The sequence below is a fragment of the Argopecten irradians genome, chromosome 1 (genome assembly GCF_041381155.1).
Source record: "Argopecten irradians isolate NY chromosome 1, Ai_NY, whole genome shotgun sequence".
In the NCBI taxonomy this organism is placed as follows: Eukaryota; Metazoa; Mollusca; class Bivalvia; order Pectinida; family Pectinidae; genus Argopecten; species Argopecten irradians.
Window position 1 is genome coordinate 62,590,560 of NC_091134.1, and position 23,218 is coordinate 62,613,777.

General features: G+C 34.4%; 2 protein-coding genes and 1 pseudogene across 3 annotated transcripts; all 3 read right to left on the reverse strand.

The window, feature by feature from the left end:
• Positions 1-111: 111 nt before the first annotated feature.
• On the reverse strand, positions 112-8,244 carry LOC138304621 (uncharacterized). Of its 2 annotated transcripts, none has more exons than XM_069244799.1 (2): positions 8,112-8,244; positions 112-3,025 (listed from the first exon to the last, which is right to left on the reverse strand). In XM_069244799.1, exon 2 carries the CDS (start codon positions 3,018-3,020, stop codon positions 984-986), a length of 2,037 nt encoding a protein of 678 aa, XP_069100900.1. In that variant the 5' UTR covers positions 3,021-3,025; positions 8,112-8,244; the 3' UTR covers positions 112-983. The 2 variants fall into 2 exon arrangements, with proteins under 2 accessions (XP_069100900.1, XP_069100894.1); XM_069244793.1 differs by lacking the exon at positions 8,112-8,244 and adding an exon at positions 4,447-4,632.
• Positions 5,506-22,220, reverse strand: LOC138304636 (NXPE family member 4-like). Its single transcript, XM_069244811.1, has 4 exons — positions 22,118-22,220; positions 10,559-11,335; positions 9,261-9,313; positions 5,506-8,508 (listed from the first exon to the last, which is right to left on the reverse strand). Exons 1-4 carry the CDS (start codon positions 22,198-22,200, stop codon positions 7,721-7,723), a joined length of 1,701 nt encoding a protein of 566 aa, XP_069100912.1. The 5' UTR covers positions 22,201-22,220; the 3' UTR covers positions 5,506-7,720.
• LOC138308431 (uncharacterized) lies at positions 14,147-17,441 on the reverse strand (annotated as a pseudogene).
• Positions 22,221-23,218: the final 998 nt, after the last annotated feature.

Consider the following 23,218-nt stretch of genomic DNA (forward strand, 5'->3'; position numbering starts at 1 on the left):
ACATGGGCCTGTCAGGTGGACAGGGGTATCTCAACCCGAGTGAAAGGTTTTGGCTGGGCAACCCGAGGCTTGCCGAGGGTTGATGGTCAAAATCTTTCACGAGGGTTGAGATATCCCTGTCCACCTGACAGGACCATGTTTGATACTTTTTCTCCAATCCGTTAACAAGAAATGGTGAAAATTCAGTTGATATGAACGTCCATTCACTCCAAAAAGGTGGCCGCATGTATTGATGACGTCACAGTCTAGCGTATGTGAGTTATCTTTTCCCTAGCAACCGCAGGATTACCCTGTCAAGAATGAGATAAATGATGTTTATTGTGAAGATATGTTGAATATGATGATGATATAATGAAAATGAAAGTAATATTTTTGATGATCTCTGAAAATATGATAATGATGAGGATTGATGAAGATGAGGATGAAGATAATGACTGATGATGTTGATGTATGATGATGATGATGATGATATGATGATGATGATGATGATGATGATGGTGATGATGATGATGATAACTGATTGTTACAATATTGTTTTTACATTGTTTTTCTGAAAATGCCTTGAGAAATAAACAATAAAAAAAATCTGCATTTTTTCCATATCTTTTGGGTTAATGAAATCATTTGACCAAAAAAAAAAAAAAAAAAAACCCAAAAAACTGAAGGACATTTTTCATAGACGCGAATAATGGTTAAAATGCAATTTGGGATAAAAATTAGGCATTAATATTTACTTAATTTTATAATAAAACAAATTCACATGTGGCTTATTTGTACTTAGTCCGTATATGAGTTTTGTCGCTGTGTCACTTTTAAATTTCAGGCGAAAATGTTCTTCGTGTATGAGATCATAATAATCAGCATACAAATCCTTCAGTGTATGAGAAATAACCTCAAATTTGAGTCATAAATAAAATAAAATTAGATTACTCATGACAAAATCTAAAAAATAGACTGCAAATTTTCATCCTTGGCCGATTTAACTACCAACTGTCCAATAGGTCGCAAAACAGAAGTCTCGATGCCTCTTCTGTATCCACTGCGTTGACAAATACAGGCATTTTCTTAAGAAAGACCACCCTGTTGCGAGCAGGCACGCTAAATTCCAATAGCATCTCCTGGGCGAGGCGGTCGGCTTCCTCAGCGTGTTCGAGAGCCTTGACAGAGTTAGCCTTACGGTACTGAAGATCACTTTTAGCCAGAAGGTAGGGCACTTCCAGAATTTTGGGCATCGGTAAATCGGAATTCTCTATGTTTTGGAGAAACTCACCCGCGGACTCGATGTCCTCAGTGCATGGACGTTGTACGTCCATCGTCAAACCATTGTCTCCACATCGTAACATTAATATTGCTAAACGGCACATTGAAAATTCAAGCCCAAACCGCCCGTCCATTCCTTCGTCACGGTGAAATATTTCAAGAGCCCTTCGACAACTACTGACTGCTTCGCCATGCAGGTGCTCGTATACGGAATGATAATTAGTCCGATTGACACTCAGCATTTCCAGCTGGGCGGATTTAAGTTTGGCATAATTCATAAACACATAACCCGCAGTGCTGAAATATCTCATGGGATCCATCTCCACAATCATCTTTGCATCATCAACTGTGTTTTTTAGTTTACATAATTTTCTCTGAATGAAGTACATTCTTGACTGTGCTGTTAACAGTTCCAATGTAAAGTAGCTGGGGTTACTTGTCTCTGTAGCTCGTTTCAAGCCTGTTTTTATTTGTTCTTCGGCTAAATCCACATCAACGGTAAATAGGTTGCTACTTGCGTGGAGATAATCAAGAAGGCACATTATGTCAGGGTATTCGCTACTCTTTCGCCTGAAACTCTTTATATGTTCTTTTACTATTTGATAACACCCTTGATTTATCACGGGTACTAGGTAATTGAATAAGGCCCCAAACTGCTTCGACGTGCCTTCGCGTGGTAGTATTGACCTTGGGCTGAAGACCTGCACGGCGGTCGGTGTAACCTGGCTTATGTCGATTGCACATGTTTTGAATTTCGTTTGGTATGAATGTCTTTGAAAATCGTTTATCCTTTTTGGCTTGGCTTGAGATGCTTTGTAACAAGGATAAGGCAATACGTTCTTCGTAAAGTTGTCTTTGCAACGTGTAAAGACTCGATCATAATTTGACTTTTTATGAAACAACCGACGTTCCTGTTTTAGGAGACGGCCTTTCAAAACCATACTTGTTTGAGGTATGCTTTCGGCTGATAAGTCTGTGTAATAAAAACAATCGTCTTTCTTCAACAGTTCCTCCGTTTGAGATCTGTTGTCCATGGTCAATGGTTCGGTGAGAAGAGGTCCTGGGTTATCATCTGTGATTTTGTTCTGAAGGTTTTCTGTAATCACGTGTGCACCCTGCTTCAATTCTTTGGCAATGAATCCATATTTCCTCTCTAGGGACCGCATGAAAATCGACTTTACCTGACTAACACTGCACTTCGCCAGTTCGGAGATGAAAAGAGCGCGTCGCTCAGAACGAGTATTCCCGGACCTAATTCTTTCACATTCATCACTCCCAAATACAAACTCTTGGTAAAGTAAATCTAATAAGTCGTTTGGTTCTACATTCGTAAAAATAAGACAACAATTTGTTTTGATGAAAACTCCAAAATCTGGAATAACAAATGGCGGAATAAATGCTTTGCATTTGCCACATGTATAATTGGCCAGGTTTACATAATGGCGACCGACCTTTTCTTCATTTGCTATCGTGTCAATGTCCATATCTTGTTTTGAATTCCGAAGTAAACAAACCAAATGATCATAATCCGTTGTTAGGGAGTCCAGGAAGGAACGGTAGGCGGATGGTCCTCGTGTTGGAAGCAAAGTAAGCAGTAATCGGCATTTATCTTTTCTTGACTTGCCGGATTTTATGTACTCACAATCGCTCTCTGACAGGATTCCATCCTGACAAAGATCGTCCATGATGTCACATGGGTTGAGCTCGTCAAGTAAGGTCACGTGATTTTTCCGGATGTTGTTTCTTTGCTCTGTTTCCATGGTGTCTAGACAAATAGAAAGAGATATATAACGTTTCACATTCAACATAAATTACTATTATAATTAAATACCGTAAACTTATGTTAGCGGTAGTTTTTTTTTAATTTTTGCGCTGTCTTTGAAACGTTCATTCATGTACAGCGCTAAATTAAAAAAACCAACAACGGTATTTTCGGTATTGAACCACCGAATTGCGTTTTTAAAGCAATGTGATATTCTACCTGTATAGGCTTAACAACGAAGCATTGACAAATTATTTTAATTGGACTGATTTACTAAGTATTAGAATTACGTTTTTCACATTAGAGATCCATCTATAAAAGCAATAACGTTGTATTGTATCATTGTAAAGTCTCCTTTATATTAATTACAATATAATTGATAAAGAGAACAATATCACCACCATTACACAATCTTAAAAGTTTGGTGGGTGTTGAACGAATTCATCAGGTCAAAATACTACAAATTATAGATAGCATTACTGGATACATATAAAGAATAGGTGATAGCGGAAGTGTTGAATCCAGACAAATATTATCGATTGTTGACAAAATAAATCACACAAAACTGAAATGAAATTTTCCATAATATAGACCTCTATTTTGATATTGAGTCATTGTGATGTTTTGTTTTATCATAAGAAAAAATAATTCACATCTTTGTATATTGATTTTAGTTAATCAACTGAACGAAACGAAATGATTTCCGGATACACAGTTATGAACGCTTTGTTAACTATTCATATAACACTATGTACACAGAACAGTAGCTATTCAATTGTCTTCATCATATTCATATTATCTAAATAATACAATACTCTTGTATAACTTCATTGGTAAATCTTGATAGTAGCATAGATGCGTAACTACATGTATTATCTCCAATGCACTAACTTTGCACAGTCAAAACTGGTGCACTAATAACATAGCAAGATAACAGTCCTGTGCAACATACCAAGATACACATGATAAGGCTCAAACCTGAACTAACAGTCCTGTACAACATACCAAGATACACATGATAAGGCTCAAACCTGAACTAACAGTCCTGTACAACATACAAGATAAACATGATAAGGCTCACAACTGAACTAACATTCCTGTACAACATACAAGATACACATGATAAGGCTCAAACCTGAACTAACAGTCCTGTACAACATACAAGATACACATGATAAGGCTCAAACCTGAACTAACATTCCTGTACAACATACCAAGACACACATGATAAGGCTCAAACCTGAACTAACAGTCCTGTACAACATACAAGATATACATGATAAGGCTCACAACTGAACTAACAGTCCTGTACAACATACCAAGATACATATGATAAGGCTCACAACTGAACTAACATTCCTGTACAACATACAAGATACACATGATAATGCTCACAACTGAACTATTGAAGATAAAATATTTACCTTAGTCTATGGGAAGGTTTAATCGTAACAAACAACAATATTTGTCTACCCTGCTTTCTCCAATTCCCTGATCCGTTTGTGTGCGTCAGCCATGTGTTTATTTTTAGATACATGGGATTTCCAGTGTAAAACACAAACACTACACTGACCTAGATTTTGCAGGATACAAAATACGATACAAGTGTCGAGATCCCTTAACAAATATCTTTATTTATTTATATCAAATTACTTGATAACATATTATATAGCTAACATGTTCAGTCAAAAAGGAAAAATTGTGTTATATATTTAGGCAACGGGCTAGGAAGGTCCCACATGCACCCACCCCCCAATCCCCCGCCCAAACCTCCGAACCAATATTTTTCTTAAACCTTATGACCCACTGATCACAAATCAAAATATTAACATATGATTGTATAAGTTGGGATGAGCTTCCGATTATGACGCCATCAAGATTGCCGTCATCTCGAATTTCGCTAAAAAAAATGAAAAATAGTAATGACATTGACATTTTTCAACCGAAATAGACAAATGAGGATCAAAATGACCTCAATAGAACAACAAATACATATCAGGACCAAATAGTCCAATATATGTAGTTATTTCTACGCAGGAAATGAAAAAATAAGATTTTAAGCTCCAAAATGGTATTTTTTAAGCAAAGGAGGAGTGTCAATTTGGGCCCTCTGATGGCCATGACCGATAAGTATCATTTTTTGTTTACAGATACCCGGGGGTTAGAACATCATGATACGACATGGTCAAGGTCAGGTCGGAGGTCTTGTGAGTTACGGGGGGTTAAACAGGAGGGGCAATTTTCTTTTTTGTCAAGTTCTGTTGAAACCTAATTATAATTTTGAAACCTAGTGGGCTATCATCACTGCTCTTGCAGTGAAACCTAATTATAGTTTTGATGAATTATAAACCATTTATATGTTAAAATAAAACATTTAGGAAAATATAACTTATTAGTGTCTAAAAAAAGGTCACAGTGACCTAATTTTGTAAAATGTCAATTAAGTAAGAAAAAGTTTATCTGGTGCCATAATGTACCAGAAAAAATATTTAATTGCATTGAGGAATACATTTCCATATTATAAGCTTAGACAAAAACTATTGTGGATGATATGGGATTTGGGAGGGGGAGCAGGGGGGTGTATATCATATTAAATTGCATTGAGCAATACAAAAAAAATGTCAATGTTATGACTATTTTTCATTTTTTAGTGAAAATTCGAGATTTAAAAATTTGCTTCTACTTGCTTTCTACTTCACGTCTGATCGACTTCATGCTTTATTGAAAATGTATAGTGTTTCACGGGGTGACTCTATAAAACTTATAAACAAATAAAAATAAACACAAACACGTCAGGTAGTTTGCACGGAAGGTCGAAGTACAGCTGAATATTATGATTTCATTGTATTTTATGATATTTTATGGATGTATACATGCCTGGCAAGAGCAGTGATGATAGCCCACCATCCTGTATCGTGTACATTGTATACACAGGGACTTGACACAAATATCCAGCCAACTGTCAATATCTAAATATGTACGTCATCAGGTACAGTTAAAATAATGAGTTGCGGCTGTTTAAAATGTATATTATTATTATCATTGGTCTATTTCAGCTCATTAGCTTCTAGTCCATCTTAATTATCCATCTTTAATTATGTATATGGGTTGCGCATGTTGAAATTATTAACAGTCCACCCATAAAAATATTGGCACATTTACAGTCATTTTACAGGTATGTAATGAACAATATATACAAGTACATGTTAAATCATTTAAAAAACAGTATCACTTGTGCAGGATCAACAAAGTTGAATACGTTTAGTATCATATTGGAGCACTGCATTATGCAAATTCCTCAGTAGCTCCAGTTGCTACATTATATTTATATATACGCATATATTATCTTGTATTGCACTTTCTAAATCTATGCTATTGACTTTGGTCAATTGGAGTCAGTATTCATCATTAATACGAATCTCTAATCTTTGACGAGTTTACTTCGCACCGTGTATTTTGCATATTTTTAAAGAGTCCATCTTATAAGCAAAAATACATACTGTATATATCTGGTAAGTAATAAATAAATCCATGGTACTACAGTTATTATTATGATGTTTTAAGTACATTTTTGTTCATGTTTTTCAAATGTGTAGATCTATTGGGTATATGAATATAAGCTACGAAATTGCGAGCAAGTTTTCAGCCGCAGAAAAGACATCTAACTGATACCGTACTTTATTCAAGTTGTTCGATAAAAACCCCCACTTTGGTGTCCCATGTATGCATCTCACTATTTACACACAACATTTCTTGATCATGAAGCATAATAAACATTTGAGGAGCCGTAATCGATATATGTGGGAAAAGTGAGTGTCAAATGTTAAATCAGTTGTATTACTCACCGTTTACTCGAACTACATGTGCAGTACCCTCGCTCATGACTACTCTTGTTCTGGTTACCATCCGGGTATCGAACATATTTGTATACACGAGGTATTTTTATGTATGGGAATCAGCCCGTTCTATTTGAAGAATTCTTTAATAATTGATTATTAATGTAATAAGCCTAAGTAGAAAGAAATCAAATGCTTCGTAAGGGATGTTAATGTAGATCTTAGAAAATTTTGTGAAAACATAATGGGACTTTAAGTTAACAATTTCAATCAATATTTAAGATATGGGCATAGAGGCAATTGTTTTACCTGCGTCCATAAATTACTTATACTTTATAAATTAAACAATGCACACAAACGTAATTCAGATAGATAGAACAATTTTACCGTTTACACAGATATCTCAACGCCCCCCCCTTTTTTTTACAAAAAAATGTTAGTGTATCAAACTCCCCATCTTTAACCGCTTTTAAATTAAAGTCTTTATCTGTTAATGTTAATGATTGTATCAGCTATAACCCCACGAAAACTGAACATCGTTTATTGTCGACCCGGCAATGTAGTTCACAAATCTATGGCTTATAGATATTTAGTTTAGTGTCAATTAGTGAATCCTAGTGAAATTCGTATCATCTTTTCTTTTATTATGCACAGACCTTAGAATGGATAGTATAGCATTGGTTCCGAAGTAACGAAATTACTCAACATTTTGTTGTCATTGGTGAAACTATTGTCTTCTTTCCTCACTCTGTCTTGTCCAAGCAACGACTGTAAATTATATAAAGATATCTGCATTCTCGTCATCTCTATCATTTTCGTATTTTTCAATAATAATCCTTTATTTAATCATTAACTATGAGCTTCATTCTTCACATAAATACGACATGAACGTGTTAATCATATCTCGCACAGTCGACGGATCAGGGTGGACGTTAACATTTTCTATACATGTCGTCAAATCCCATTCGTTTAGATATGTTATGTTATTTTGAAATTCCATTAATTCCTCATAGAATATTTGCTCCTGAAATTTTCTTATGAAGTCCAATGGTTTCAGAATATCTCTGTACGTTGCTGAATGGGGTCCTTTTATAAACACTCTTGCTTGTGGCATGCGCTTGAATAGTCTACCAATCGCATGTTTCATGTCTCGTACATGTTCTCGAAATTCAGAAGGTGGTAGTCTACCAAAATGCATCATATTATGGATAACAATCGTGACCTTTTTCCTATATGGTATACGATCCACGTACCAGGCTATAGATTTGATCATCTCCCTGGGGGAATCTTCTCCCGTATAAAATGGTAGCTCGTGAACGGCCCACTTAAGTGTGGAGTTTAAATCCTGACGAACAGCTTTCCTCAAACTGAACCACCGATGTCCTAATTTTTCATCTTTCGGTACAACCAGGCGGGCCTGTTGTTGTATGTGGTCAAACCATGAGCGGATATTTGAATCCCCGAATAGGAATAGATACTGGTCTCGTAAGCAACTTTCATAAGATTCCTTGGATGGTGTGAATGTGTTGCGACATCCTCGCTGGTGCCATTTGCCTCGATAATAATATCCAACAGGGGATTCCTCTTGCCAAGTCGCGATGTTTGGTCTCATATAGCAAGGTAGATCCGGAGAGGGAATAGTATCTGTATCTAAATAACATTTAAAAGGTTTACATATGAATGTATTTTTGTTTACTGTCATCAGTCATCATAGCATGTAGTAAACAAAGAAGATTGATTTAAAAGAGTATATCTCATAACGTGTTTTTTAAACAATATATACAATGAAGGTGTAGACTAACCGCTCGTGACTATTATAACACAAAATTTACCTTTAATGTCTATGGGTAGAGACTATATGTATACTAGGCTACTTATAATGTAGCTACACGCTAACAAATTGCATCTAGAGACGTATGCGCAATGTTTCTCTGACAGTTTTATTAAAGATGCTCCACCGCCGACAGAGCATAAATGTTATTCATCATTTGAACAATAATTTGTGTTTAATCGTATACATATGTCTAATTAACACAAAAATAGTATAAAATAATTTCTTTTGCCTTTGGTGCATGCGCAATCAGTACGTAATTCTATATAGGGTATAGTGCCATGGAATTTTTCCGGGATGCAATTTTTTTTCAATGGTGGTAATAGTGTAAAGTAAGTAACTTTCGTAACTGAAGAAAAACACTAAATCGCCTGCTCCTGTTTTTGATGGTGAAAAAATACCATTTGTCAGCGATGGAGCATCTTTAATGTATTTTTGGTATAGATCTTTACATATATCATTTACCTGCTATTCATTTACATTAATGGTGATTTATAAATAGCCTATAGGTGACCAGTCCGAGATTAACATTATATTTATATTGCTAATCAGATCATGATTCATAACTTACCTCCTGTTACTGTGATGACCGGAAGTTGCCGTAACAACATGTGCTTGTATATCCTGTACAAAGAAATATGTATACTTTATTTAACACCTCGTATTTTTGTATGTCAATAATTCATTAAAGGAAAACACGATGTTTTTGTTTCCGATCATGTCACTGCTTTTTTATTAGTTTTGCATTAATCGTTTGGAATTTAGAAAATTATTGGAAATAAAAACAAATAATAGATACCAGAAATTATATGTAACTAACCAATTAGCATCTTATCTTATCATTGTAATTTAGAGAAAAAACCCACTAAGACTAGACTTTATTCTGTCTCACCCCTGGCGGAAATAATCCAAAGAGTGATTGATTATTTATTCATGATACTGCAGAAAGTGTGTACCTAGGAGTTAATGACACCGCAGAAAGTGTGTACCTAGGAGTAAACGAACGACGGTGAGATTTACACCTGGGTAGTGGATGCCAGATTAAATCATTTCCATACAGCTATACCGCTTATTATTTAGCAAAACTTGTAACGGTAAATAGTTTGGATCCCTTTGATCTCCCACACATCTCGGCGATGATCAGTTTGCAAAACTGTTCTGATTGGCCAACCAATCAGGGAACAGCATCGGCGTGAGCGGAACTATATACATCTATGTTAACAATTGCTAAGGCAATCTTAAAGTAGTTCTGAAGTTCTGCATGAAATATCCTTGGCAGACATGCAACATTACTGTCGAAATGTTGGATATTTGAATGTAAACTGTCAGAGAATGTTAAAATTCAATCATGTTTTGACCATTCCGAAAGTTACACAGTCAGATCAATAAAGAATGCTTGGTTGAACTATTTTTAATATACTGTTAGAAAAGTTATTTTCTTTCATAAATCAATTTTGCCTGGTGTATTAGCTTTTTAACTTCTAAGGAAAAAATTCAATAATTATTACATGTATATGGTAATAAAATATTAATTCCCTACTTTTTGTTACACATACAAAAAAAATTGGTCACAAACTGCGTTAAGCGAATGTGAACATTTGAATATTATCCAAACGATTGTAAAGCAAAAAACAAAGATATGACTTTTACCGTTAAACGTTGGTCCCGCCTATACAAGCAAAACTATTAGTCAATCAACGTGTAACGCTCACGCCGATACTGTTCCCTGATCGGTTGGCCAATCAGAAAAGTTTTGCAAACTGATCGTCGCCGAGCTGTGTAGAAGATCAAAGGGATCCAAACTATTTACCGTTACAAGTTCTGCTAAATTATAAGAGGTATGGCTGTATATGTTGTATGTTTTCATACCTTGAAACAATTCTCTCATTTGGGTTTAAATGATCCATACGATGGCCTTTAGTAATCTTCCAATCTTCGCATCGCAGTTTCGGATGTTTTGGTTTCCCACAAAACCAATGAAGACCGTAGTTTTCTGTTGTAAAATTACACACGGCAGGTGTTGCAAACACGTTGGGTTTTGCACTACATGGTGTTCGTTCAACAATACTGTCGTTTTGAAATCCGGCGACCATGTCGTGCATTAAACCATGTTTTTCAATATAATTGTGGACACTAGCAATCTGTTGTTTAGTTGCTGCTATTGATGTTTTAATGACACATTTACCCTTCCATAAAGCTCTAACATATCCAGTGTGAGTTCCGTTGCCATGATCTACAACATAACCATTCACACGTGCTTGTAATGTCGGACTTGTCAGCCAAATGCGGAGAATATCTCCCCCTTCAGTTAGCGGTTTCCCGTATCCATCGAAAACGATGATATGTACCTCGATAATGTCTCCTACTGTATACACAGAGCTAGACTTGTTCAAAGCAAGTGTAGTAAATGATTTACTCGCTATCTTTTTTAAGTCCGAAATGTTTCTAATGGACAGGTACGATTGATAAGATGATAAAAATGTTTTTGATACGGAGGCAGCGAAGTCCGATACAGGGATATTTTGGAAAGTGTTGGCAGCTATACCCTCACGTTTGACCTCTGTCAAATAATCTCGATTTCGCTTGTGAGAAGGAAAATTTGGCCAGCCTTTTTCAATACTTCGGAAAGAGAGCCCATCATAGTATCTGAAAGAAAAAAGAAAATAAAGTTGATAAATATAGTATTATTTTACGACAATTGAATTGAAGTAAAAAAAAAAGTTTTAAGAAATCAGGAAAAAACAACAAAAAGCATCTTAACTGTTCTTTTAAGTCTAAAAATTTGTATTGCTTATGAACACCGTTTACATTCTGAACACGATAAAATAAGTTTACAATAATGTTAAAAAACATAAGAAACTATTTGCGTGACGTTAAGTTAACAAAAGACTTTAACATTCACTATAGCGAAGTAACAGTAATTGGTTCTGCAAAGATGATGATATACTTGAAATGAGTTCTTTTAAAATTACTTGAAGTGCAGAACCTAATATTCCCTTTTTTAAATGAGGTCAAAGTTCATTTGTTTAGGATTTAACAGTCTTGTTGGAACGTTTAACATGTCATGTGGCGTTTTTTTAAATACCCAAGCTTCGCTGACGTCACTTACCAGCTAAGTGGACTTGACTTTAAACCTATTTTATTGTCATAAAAGGACAAATGGATTAAGTTATTTCAAATACACTGATCATCAAGCTGTATCACTTTATCTAAATGTTGAAAAAACAATACGTGGACCAGGGTATTGGAAGTTAAACAATAGTCTGTTAAATGATTATATGTACAAAAAAATCATAATTGAAGTACTTAATGAATTTAAAACAGTAAAAGAAGATAAAAGCATGTCAAGTCGAATGATATGGAATCTATGTAAAACTGAAATTCGCGAAAGATCAATTGAATATGGAAAAAAAGAAATCAAAATTAAGAAAGAATATTATTTCTGTATTAGAAAATAAACTTAAAATGCTTAACCGAAGAAAATACAGACACAGAAGAAGAAATAGATCAAGTCACAGAACAGATAGAAGAACAATACACTCAAATAGTTCTCGGTTCGCAAATAAGATCATGCGCTAAGTGGTTTGAGCATGGTGAAAAGAACACTAAATATTTTCTTTCTTTCGAAAAAGGAAGACAAATTAAAAAAATCCATTACTAAACTAAACAAGAGGCCCAAAGGGCCTTAACGGTCATCTGACTACATTGGCAATAGTAAAATTAATTTTATATGGTGTCACATTATCAGGACCATGTCAGGATCATTTTCAATTTCTTTCAACAAATTTTATTTCAAACAAGAAGCCCAAGTGCCTTAAGATGTAGGGAATTAATTAGATATTGTGTCATGGTAGTCATCTTCGATTTTGGATCGACCCGAAAAATAACACCACTTTGTCGGGACCATGTCAGGATCATTTCATGCACGTTTCAGCTAAATCGCACCGGTAGAACTTGAGAAGAAGTTCAAAATGTGTTTTCAAGATGGCGGCTGTGACGGCCATCTTGGATTTCGGATCGACCCGAAAAATAACAACACTTTGTCGGAACCATGTCAGGATCATTTCATGCAAGTTTCAGCCAAATCGCACCAGTAGAACTTAAGAAGAAGTTCAAAATGTGTTGTCATGATGGCGGCTGTGACGGCCATCTTGGATTTCGGATCGACCTGAAAAATAACAACATTTTGTCAGGACTATGTCAGGATTATTTCATGCAAGTTTCATCCAAGTCGCACTGGTAGAACTTGAGGAGAAGGCGGACGACAACGGACGAAACATGACGACTATAGGTCATCCTGACCCTTCGGATCAGATGACCTAAAAATGAAAAAGAAGAATTACTGACAAAACAAGAAGATATCAAATATGAGAAACAGTTCTATGAAAAAATGTATACACAAAAAATCCAAATGTAGATGACATAAAGCAGTATTTAGGTTCAATAGATTTTGAAACAATACTATCTGAGGAAGATAGCAATAAATGTGAAGGTTTATTAATTGAAAATGAATGCTATACAGCTATAAATAAGATGAAATTAAACAAAGCTCCAGGCCAGATGGATTATCAATATAATTTTACAAAATATGTTGGCCACATTTAAAAGAAATTTTAATAGATTGTCTAAATGAAAGCTATTTACAAAATCAACTAGCATAGGGATATTATCATTAATGTTTAAAAAAAAATGTTCTACTAGACTTAAATAATTGGCGACCATTGACACATCTAAATATAGATTATAAGATCTGAAAGAATAAAACCCATCCTACCTAACATAATAATTACCGATGAGAATGACTTTATCAAAGGGCGCGACATTAGATATAGCATTGGACTTATTCAGGATATAATAGAATATGCGGAGAAATTGAATATTACTGCATCTATAATATTTTTAGATTTTGCCAAGGCATTTGATTCAATAGAATGGGAATTTATGTTTCATACTTTGAAAAAGTTTGGATTTAAAGAAAGTTTTATGAAATGGGTTTCAGTCCTATACTGCGATATATATTGCATAATAACAAACAATGGATGGCTATCAGAACCAGTAAAGATTATGCGCGGAATCCGTCAAGGATCTCCGTTATCAGTTCTACTTTTTGTAATACCAGTCAAGACATTATCAATGAAAATGAGACAAGATATTAATATTCATGGAATCCAAATTAAAAATTCACAAGAAAGACATTTTAAAATCTCACAACTAGCAGATGACACCACCCTCTTCTTGAAACATAAAAAAGACATAACTGCTGCCCTAAATGCTATAGAGATATTTGGTAGTCTTTCAGGATTAATCCAAAATAGAAAAAAAAATCAATAGGTCTCAAATTAGGAATTAATAAAATAAACATCAAGTTTTTATTTTCTAAATGCAATACAGCATATAGGTTTAACCAATACATAAATACATAATACAATAATCATTGTTATGTTTCAAGATGGCGGAGGATAATTCCGATATACTTAATAACAAATTAAACAAATTGACTAATACATGAGTATGATATACTACTGCAGATTAATGAGAATTTTCCTTTTTTCTGTTGCCTGGATCAAATATTTCCCCAACAAATTTAAGCTCTTTACATTTTTAGATGAAAATAACATAATTAATTTATATACACTTGGGTGTTTGTGGTAATAAGATTTTATAAACTTTTTACGTAACTCAGAATAAGCAGGACATAGTAATACAAAATGCATTTCATCTTATATATCATTTTTGTCACAAACAGTACAAAGTCTATCGCCTCTGGGAACGGTGTTATAACGGCCAGCTTCAATATGCAGAGAGTGGGCTTGCATGCGATATTTACGCAATATTTGTTTTGTTTTAGAATTCAAAGGCTTCTTTAAATAAAATTGAATTTCAAAGTAATCAACAAGATGTTTATAAATGTCACATTTAGAAGAAACGTCAACGCAGTTCCTGAATAAATATATCATGCAAGCGCTATGAATACAATTCCAAAAAGTATTTTTCATTATCTACATTCTGAGCATTCCAAATATTGTTGAAACCACATCTACCTAAATCATTTTTTAAAACATACAACCAATTTAATTTATAATTAGGCTTTTTTATAATGAGCTTAAATAGAGCATTTTAGCATGACTTTAAAATACAGTTATATGTTCTTAATAGCTTTAACCAATATTTCATCACCATTATTTTACGCTGTATATGTAAAGTAAACCTACCAGTCTCAAAATACAACATAGAACTATTGACTGTTTTTTTCACATTCAATAAACTCTTCAGGAATAAAAGATGTACAGATTCAATCTTAGGTGCTGGGTGAGAGCCCCATACCTCGCAACAGTAATTAAGCACACATGAAACATAAGTATCAAATAAGGATAATTTTGTTTCAACATTAAGGATATATTTTTTCATTCTACTATTAAGGAGATAGTATGACTTTCTTCCTTGTGATGCTAAAGTATTAAGCGCTAGAGTAAATCTCCCATTATAATTGAAAACTAGCCCCAAATAACAAAAATTATCAACAGTATCTATAGCCCTTCCTTGAAAGGTCCAGTACTCATTAGCCTGTAGACGTTTACTCTTTCTAAAAACAACTATTTTGCTTTATTATGATGTCGTAATCAACTAATAAGGTAATGTCATTAAAATAAAGTTGTTCTTCATTGTTTTTCTATTAAACTCCAATATTACAATATATTATAGCTGGTTCTGCATGGATGGAACTACATTGAAAATATTGGTACTATGTAAAAAAAAATTCCTGAAAGTCTTTTGAGTGTTGTTTCTTTACATATATTGATATTCATGATAAAACTTCTTTTTTCACATTTTAGATTTACTTAGAGAATAGTGTCAATAAATTACCGTAAATAATAAGTGTTCTCCTTTAACCATATTGCTAACTAAGACCGTGTTTAGTTTTTCAACCAATTTTGCTTACATTGCTATATCTTTCATGTAAATAATGCAGACCTCTTGTGTACAAATAGGCTCACTCTTTATAGATAAAGCTCTTTTTATTGTAATTAAAATTGTGTATGACATATGAATGTGACATCAAAAAATTGAAAAAAAAGACTATTTTGGTTTTATCTATATTAACAGATAAACTCCATTTATTTGCATAATTTTGCAGACAATCTAACATATTTTGCAGGTCATTAGCATCTTCAGTAAACAAAACTGTATCGTCAGCATACATAAGTATGAACAAGTTTAAAAGTTGCAATTGATAGCTTTGACAATTGGAGTTTATCAATTCACTTTCTATATCATTAACAAAAAGAGAATAAAGTATCGGAGACAAAGATTCCCCTTGTAAGAGTCCGACATGTAAATCGAACATTGCAGATAATTTTCCACTTAATTTAGTACATGATTTTACATTATCATAAATTGATATAATCACTTTCAACAATCTACTCCTAATTCCACATAGCCATAGTTTAAGCCAAAGCTTATTATGTACAATGCTATCAAATGCTTTACTGTAATCGACAAATACACAATAAAGCTTTTTATTTTGTTGTAAAGTATTAGTAGTTAGACTACTTAATGCAAATATAGCATCACGAGTACCGAAACCGGGTTTAAAACCAAATTGCGCATCTGTAACAGCAGATACAGATTCGCTCCATTTTAACAGCCTTTTGTTCAAAAGACTGGTAAATAACTTTGCTACGTGGCCAATCAATGTAATACCTCTATAGTTATTTACATTGTTCTTATCACCTTTTTTATATACAGGAATAATTATACCTTGAGCCCAGGAATCGGGAAAATATCCGACTTCCATAATACTATTAAACAATTTTAACAGAACAGGTGCAAAAATGGTTTTGTATTCAATCATGTACTCATTTAGTATCATATCGGTACCAGTCTGAATAACTTCATCTACTTCAAAATCCACGTCTAATTCAGGAAAAACATTATCAACATTTTTACCATCCAAGCTACTATCAGTGTCAGGCGTGTTATGATCTCCAGCAAGACTCTTGAAATGAAGAAAAATCTCATCTAATGTTATATCTCCAACACTACTGACATTCCGCTTTGCAAAGGGTTTATAAAATTCCTAAGGGTTATTGCACTTTAGCAAATCCATCATGTTACCTTGCATTCTCATATAAGAACGCTTAGCCTTCGCTTCAAATGACTTATAACATTTTTTAGCTTCCGATAGACCTATCCTGTTAGTGACTGATATGTCTCTATTAAAAATAGTCAGAGCAGATTTATAATTAGAGTATAACCGCCTACAATTATCATCAAACCATGGTTTATCAGGTACTTTCTTAGTAGACTTTAAACAATGACAGGAACAAGTACAGTTTACTATTTCTCGTTGAACTGCAAAACTGATCAAATAAAGAACGTGTACATTTAACAAAATTATCCAAACACTCGTCGATACTTTCCTCCGTATAACTTAGCTGATCTACAGATCTCTCAATTAGATGCATGTTTTCTAAAATATGATCATTCTCTTTGGCCTCATTAGACCAGACTACATTCATCACAGAATGCTTAATATCATCTGAGCAACAATTACATTTATCAGTTATTGTCTTTTGATAATTCAGGGTAGCATATATAGGTGCATGATCTGAGAATTCATTAAAGCAGCCTACACTAAAACTGGTAACATTTGACAAAGCCATTATATCAGCAAGCACATAGTTAATTACACTTGTGCCATGTGTATTATAAAACGTGATCTTACCATTTCTATCTCCAGATAGACGACCATTGACAATCTTTAAACCGGTAGATTTACATTAGGCCGGGATCTAGGGGGGGGGGGGGTCTACGTGCACCCCCCCACAACTTAACGAACCAATGTTTTTTCTGAACCCTTATGACCCACTGATAACGAAATCGAGAGGTAACATTGTATAAACTGGGATGAACTTCCGGTTATGACGTCATCAAGATGGCCGCCATCTCGAATTTCACTAAAGATTGAAAAATAGTCATAACATTGACATTTTTCAACCGAAGAAGACAAATGAGGCATCAAAATGACCACAATAGAACAACAAATACATATCAGGACCATATAACCCAATATATATAGTTATTTCTACGCAGGAAGTGAAAAAATCGGATTTTAAGCTCAAAAATGGTAATTTTTAAGCAAATTTTTCATATTTGGCTTGACGCAGCAAAAAGTTTGCCAACAGCAAACTATTATTTCTAATCAGTTATTTGACCTTTTATCAATCAGTAAAAACAACACCAACAAAAAAAAACAATGTTAACATTGTATGAGCTCCGGTTATGACGTCATCAAGATGGCCGCCATCTCGAATTTCACTAAAGATTGAAAAATAGTCATAACATTAACATTTTTCAACCGAAGTAGACAAATGAGGCATCAAAATGACCACAATAGAACAACAAATACATATCAGGACCATATAACCCAATATATATAGTTATTTCTACGCAGGAAATGAAAAAAATCGGATTTTAAGCTCAAAAATGGTAATTTTTTAAGCAAATTTTTCATATTTGGCTTGACGCAGCAAAAATGTTTGCCAACAGCAAACTATTATTTCTAATCAGTTATTTGACCTTTTATCAATCAGTAAAAACAACACCAACAAAAAAAAACAATGTTAACATTGTATGAGCTCCGGTTATGACGTCATCAAGATGGCCGCCATCTCGAATTTCATTAACAATTAAAAAATAGTCATAGCATTAACATTTTTCAACCGAAGTAGACAAATGAGGTATCAAAATGATCATAATAGAACATCAAATTCATACCAGGACCACATAATTCAATTTATGTAGTGATTTCTAGGTAGGAAATGAAAAAATCGGATTTTAAGCTCAAAAATGATAATTTTTTAGGAAATTTTTCATATTTGGTTTGATGCAGCTATAATTGTTTCCCAACAAGAAACTATTATTCGTAATCAGTTATTTGACCTCTTATTAATTAGTAAAGACAACAACAACACAAATATATAGAAATGCAAGAGAATTATTGTTATACCATCATTTGGTTTACAAAACATTACCGGGTGCGTATACAGGGGTTATGATTGCTGTTTTTTCCAAACCGCTGACACTACAGTTTCCGGATGTCTTAGAACTTCCTGAAGATAACATTGGCAATTGACGATTCATATCTTAACACATTTGAATTTTAAGTTGGCTTAATATCTAAGTGGGACTTGACAATTTCCTAACAAAATCCATTTTCATGTTCGAAAGTTTGTAGACTAGTAGCGTCTCAATGAATTTTTACTGCACAACGCCAACTAATAGGGTATCAAATTAAAACTGAAGAAAGAATTTGTTTCCGTTAATACCACGACACTTTCCGAAATTTGTTTCTTTTGGAAATAGCGCATCCATTATTAACTTTATTTTTCTGTGTATAACGTAAGGAAATGTCAGATGGTTACTGCAGTATCACATATTTCTTTCAATAGTTCTTAATGATAAGCATTATCTTTGTGCGTGCTTTCTCGCCAGAGTGTCGATGAGCTGATGAGCTGATGTGACATTACATTACCGGTTTACCATCGTGGTTCTAACTTGTCAACCGTCCATGGCCAGAGGTAACATCAAAAACATCGGGTTCGCGGATGTGGGAGCTCATCCTGTTTTCAACCTAGTGATTCACATATCGTATATGATGTTCCAGACCTCTCCGGTAGGATGGAAAAGACACCAGAGCCACATTCTGCGAAGGGTTGAGTTGCTTCTCCTTAATTCGTATGAAGCACAATTCCTCATTCTTGTGAACCCTCAGTGACCAAAGATGACACAAGTGAATTCTTTGAGGTCATAAATGAAATGAGGTCTATAGTGAAGTTCCTCTCTTTGCCAAGTCTGAAGAGCACTGTAGAAAACTTTTTCTGGAGAGTCTTCAATGGTGTATCCACGCATACACCAGATGCGACACAACCAGTACCTTCAAGGGACATGTGAAAGTCTGACCAATGAAAAACATTTAACATTTATGACCTCATTAAAGACCTCGAGGATATAACCTGTGCCATCTATAGTCGCACGAGTGTCCACAAGGTTGATGAATGGTGCTTGAATCATTCCACCATTCGAAGAATCTGGATCTGGTGTAATTTCCTGAGAAGTCTGAAACAGCATATACGATATGTTAGAATCTGAAGGAAATCCCACATCCCTGAACCTGTTGTTCCTGATATAAACTCTGACCATGGATGGGCCATGAACGATGACAGGCTAGAAAACCACTGGTAATGTAGTGTCACATCAACTCATCGACATCGAAGACGACGCTCTGGCTTTCGACGAATTGGATACTAATATCTCGATTACTCTGATTTGGACTGCATGTACTAGCTACCAGACATGCCGAGTCACGTCAGAGGATAGTGCAGTGAGGTGGGAAAGCACGCACAATGATAATGGTTATAATTGAGAACCAGTGAAAGAAATATGTGACATTGTGGTAACCATCTGACATTTTGCTAATAACATGCATAGGAAATAAACGAAACTATGACTTGTCCTACCCGCGGCTAGATATTCTGTCAACATTACAATCATGTTTCCTACTTATAAATCGCCAATAGTCAAATTTATTTAAGGAATTTATAATACACCAGGAAACTGTAGTGTCAGCGGTTTGGATTAAGAAAAATAGCATATACCCAGTATACGCACCCGGTGATGTTTTGTAAACTTAATGATGGTATAACAATAATTCTTTTTTATATCTCTATACATTTTATTGTTTTACTGAGTGATTAGAGGTCAAATAATTGTTTACGAATAATAGTTTGCTGTTGGTAAACATTTTTGCTGCGTCAAGCCAAATATGAAAAATTTGCTAAAAAATTATTATTTTTGAGCTTAAAATCCGATTTTTTCATTTCCTACCTAGAAATCACTACATAAATTGAATTATGTGGTCCTGGTACGAATTTGATGTTCTATTATGATCATTTTGATACCTTATTTGTCTACTTCGGTTGAAAAATGTTAATGCTATGACTATTTTTCAATTGTTAGTGAAATTCGAGATGGCGGCCATCTTGATGACGTCATAACCGGAGCTCATACAATGTTAACATTGTTTTTTTTTGTTGGTGTTGTTTTTACTGATTGATAAAAGGTCAAATAACTGATTAGAAATAATAGTTTGCTGTTGGCAAACATTTTTGCTGCGTCAAGCCAAATATGAAAAATTTGCTTAAAAATTACCATTTTTGAGCTTAAAATCCGATTTTTTCATTTCCTGCGTAGAAATAACTATATATATTGGATTATATGGTCCTGATATGTATTTGTTGTTCTATTGTGGTCATTTTGATGCCTCATTTGTCTTCTTCGGTTGAAAAATGTCAATGTTATGACTATTTTTCAATCTTTAGTGAAATTCGAGATGGCGGCCATCTTGATGACGTCATAACCGGAGCTCATACAATGTTAACATTGTTTTTTTTTTGTTGGTGTTGTTTTTACTGATTGATAAAAGGTCAAATAACTGATTAGAAATAATAGTTTGCTGTTGGCAAACATTTTTGCTGCGTCAAGCCAAATATGAAAAATTTGCTTAAAAATTACCATTTTTGAGCTTAAAATCCGATTTTTTTCATTTCCTGCGTAGAAATAACTATATATATTGGATTATATGGTCCTGATATGTATTTGTTGTTCTATTGTGGTCATTTTGATGCCTCATTTGTCTTCTTCGGTTGAAAAATGTCAATGTTATGACTATTTTTCAATCTTTAGTGAAATTCGAGATGGCGGCCATCTTGATGACGTCATAACCGGAGCTCATACAATGTTAACATTGTTTTTTTTTGTTGGTGTTGTTTTTAATGATTGATAAAAGGTCAAATAACTGATTAGAAATAATAGTTTGCTGTTGGCAAACATTTTTGCTGCGTCAAGCCAAATATGAAAAATTTGCTTAAAAATTACCATTTTTGAGCTTAAAATCCGATTTTTTCACTTCCTGCGTAGAAATAACTATATATATTGGATTATATGGTCCTGATATGTATTTGTTGCTCTATTGTGGTCATTTTGATGCCTCATTTGTCTTCTTCGGTTGAAAAATGTCAATGTTATGACTATTTTTCAATCTTTAGTGAAATTCAAGATGGCGGCCATCTTGATGACGACATAACCGGAAGTTCATCCCAGTTTATACAATGTTACTTCTCGATTTCGTTATCAGTGGGTCATAAGGGTTCAGAAAAACATTGGTTCGTTAAGTTGTGGGGGGGGGGGGGGGGGTCACGTAACCCCCCCTAGATCCCGGCCTATCGAGGCTTCGACAAAACTGAAACCTTACCAGAGAAGATCTGTAATAAGGCGTTGCCCATATTTCAAATTACATGTATTTGAAAATGAAAGGTTATTATTTTTTTACGAAAATCTACAAATAGATACTGGTATATAATTACTCACCTGGGTAGAACAATGTTCCATGTGATCAGCGCTGCCACGACTCCGGATACTAGCAAACCAATAAACATATGTCGAGTTTCCATTTTGACTTTAAAATTTAGTGTTCACCAGTAACGTAACTCAGTAACCGTAACGTAACCGTAAAGGACAAGACTAGGTTACAACAAAGTAGGTAATTTAAATGTTCCTTATACAAAAGCTATCTATTCAACCGATGGCTTCTACGGGTATCAATTATCAATGGCGAGGAATGTTTTTCTCATCGTACAAAGGAAACTATTCACTCCGGCTAATTCTTTTACATATCCGAGCCAAAGTCACGCACGTTAAACAACGTTATAACCACTGTGGAGGTGATAAAAGGATATTTTAGGCAAGAAAATTCACCTAATAAGGTAAACACACTACTGTCAGAGCGCTTTGAGCAGTTCTAAACAAAAGCAGCATTACTCTACGAGCAAGGGACAGGGTTCGGCATACCAGATATTCGACCACAATGTGTAATGGCAGACAGCGAGCGAGTTTGAACATTTCACACACATTTCACTACCATGGGGTTTTGTGGCATATCACAGTAAAACCGACTGATATAATTTCCATTAGAACTAGTTTTTTTTCCGATATATGTACAAATTTTCATGTTCTCTAAATTGAATTGTCCCTTTAAATAAAAATCAAAAGGAAAGTAAATTGTATTAAGTAAACGCGGACCGACATTATACCAAAACGACATCACGAAGCACATACAGAGGTAATGCTGATAGGTCATGGCTTGTTTTTACAGGCATTTGATATGGTATGGGTCTTCGTGTTTATTTCCCGCGAACCGCATTGGCTGGGGATATTAGATTCAACGCAGCTCCTTGAAACTTTCTGTATGTATCAGACTTGTGCCTGAGTTGTGCCTTTTGCTATTGCGGACCTTCCATTTTTTTTCTATAGAAACGTAATCAAAATTATATATTTAAAGTTGTACTTTGAGCTTGATATATACATATATATGTGTATTTGGGGTTTCATACAAAATGCAGAGCGCGATGCATAATACCATGCTTTGCAGCTCCTTGGTTATTTTTCAAAGAACAATACTATACTAAATAC

Coding starts and splice junctions, on each gene's coding strand:
- LOC138304621 (XM_069244799.1), bottom strand. CDS start 3,020: ATGGAAACAGAGCAAAGAAACAACATCCGGAAAAATCACGTGACCTTA.
- LOC138304636 (XM_069244811.1), bottom strand. CDS start 22,200: ATGGAAACTCGACATATGTTTATTGGTTTGCTAGTATCCGGAGTCGTG. Junction 11,336..22,117: donor TGGAACATTGTTCTACCCAG/GTGAGTAATTAT, acceptor TTTTTCTTTCAG/ATACTATGATGGGCTCTCTT. Junction 9,314..10,558: donor AATGAGAGAATTGTTTCAAG/GTATGAAAACAT, acceptor TTCTTTGTACAG/GATATACAAGCACATGTTGT.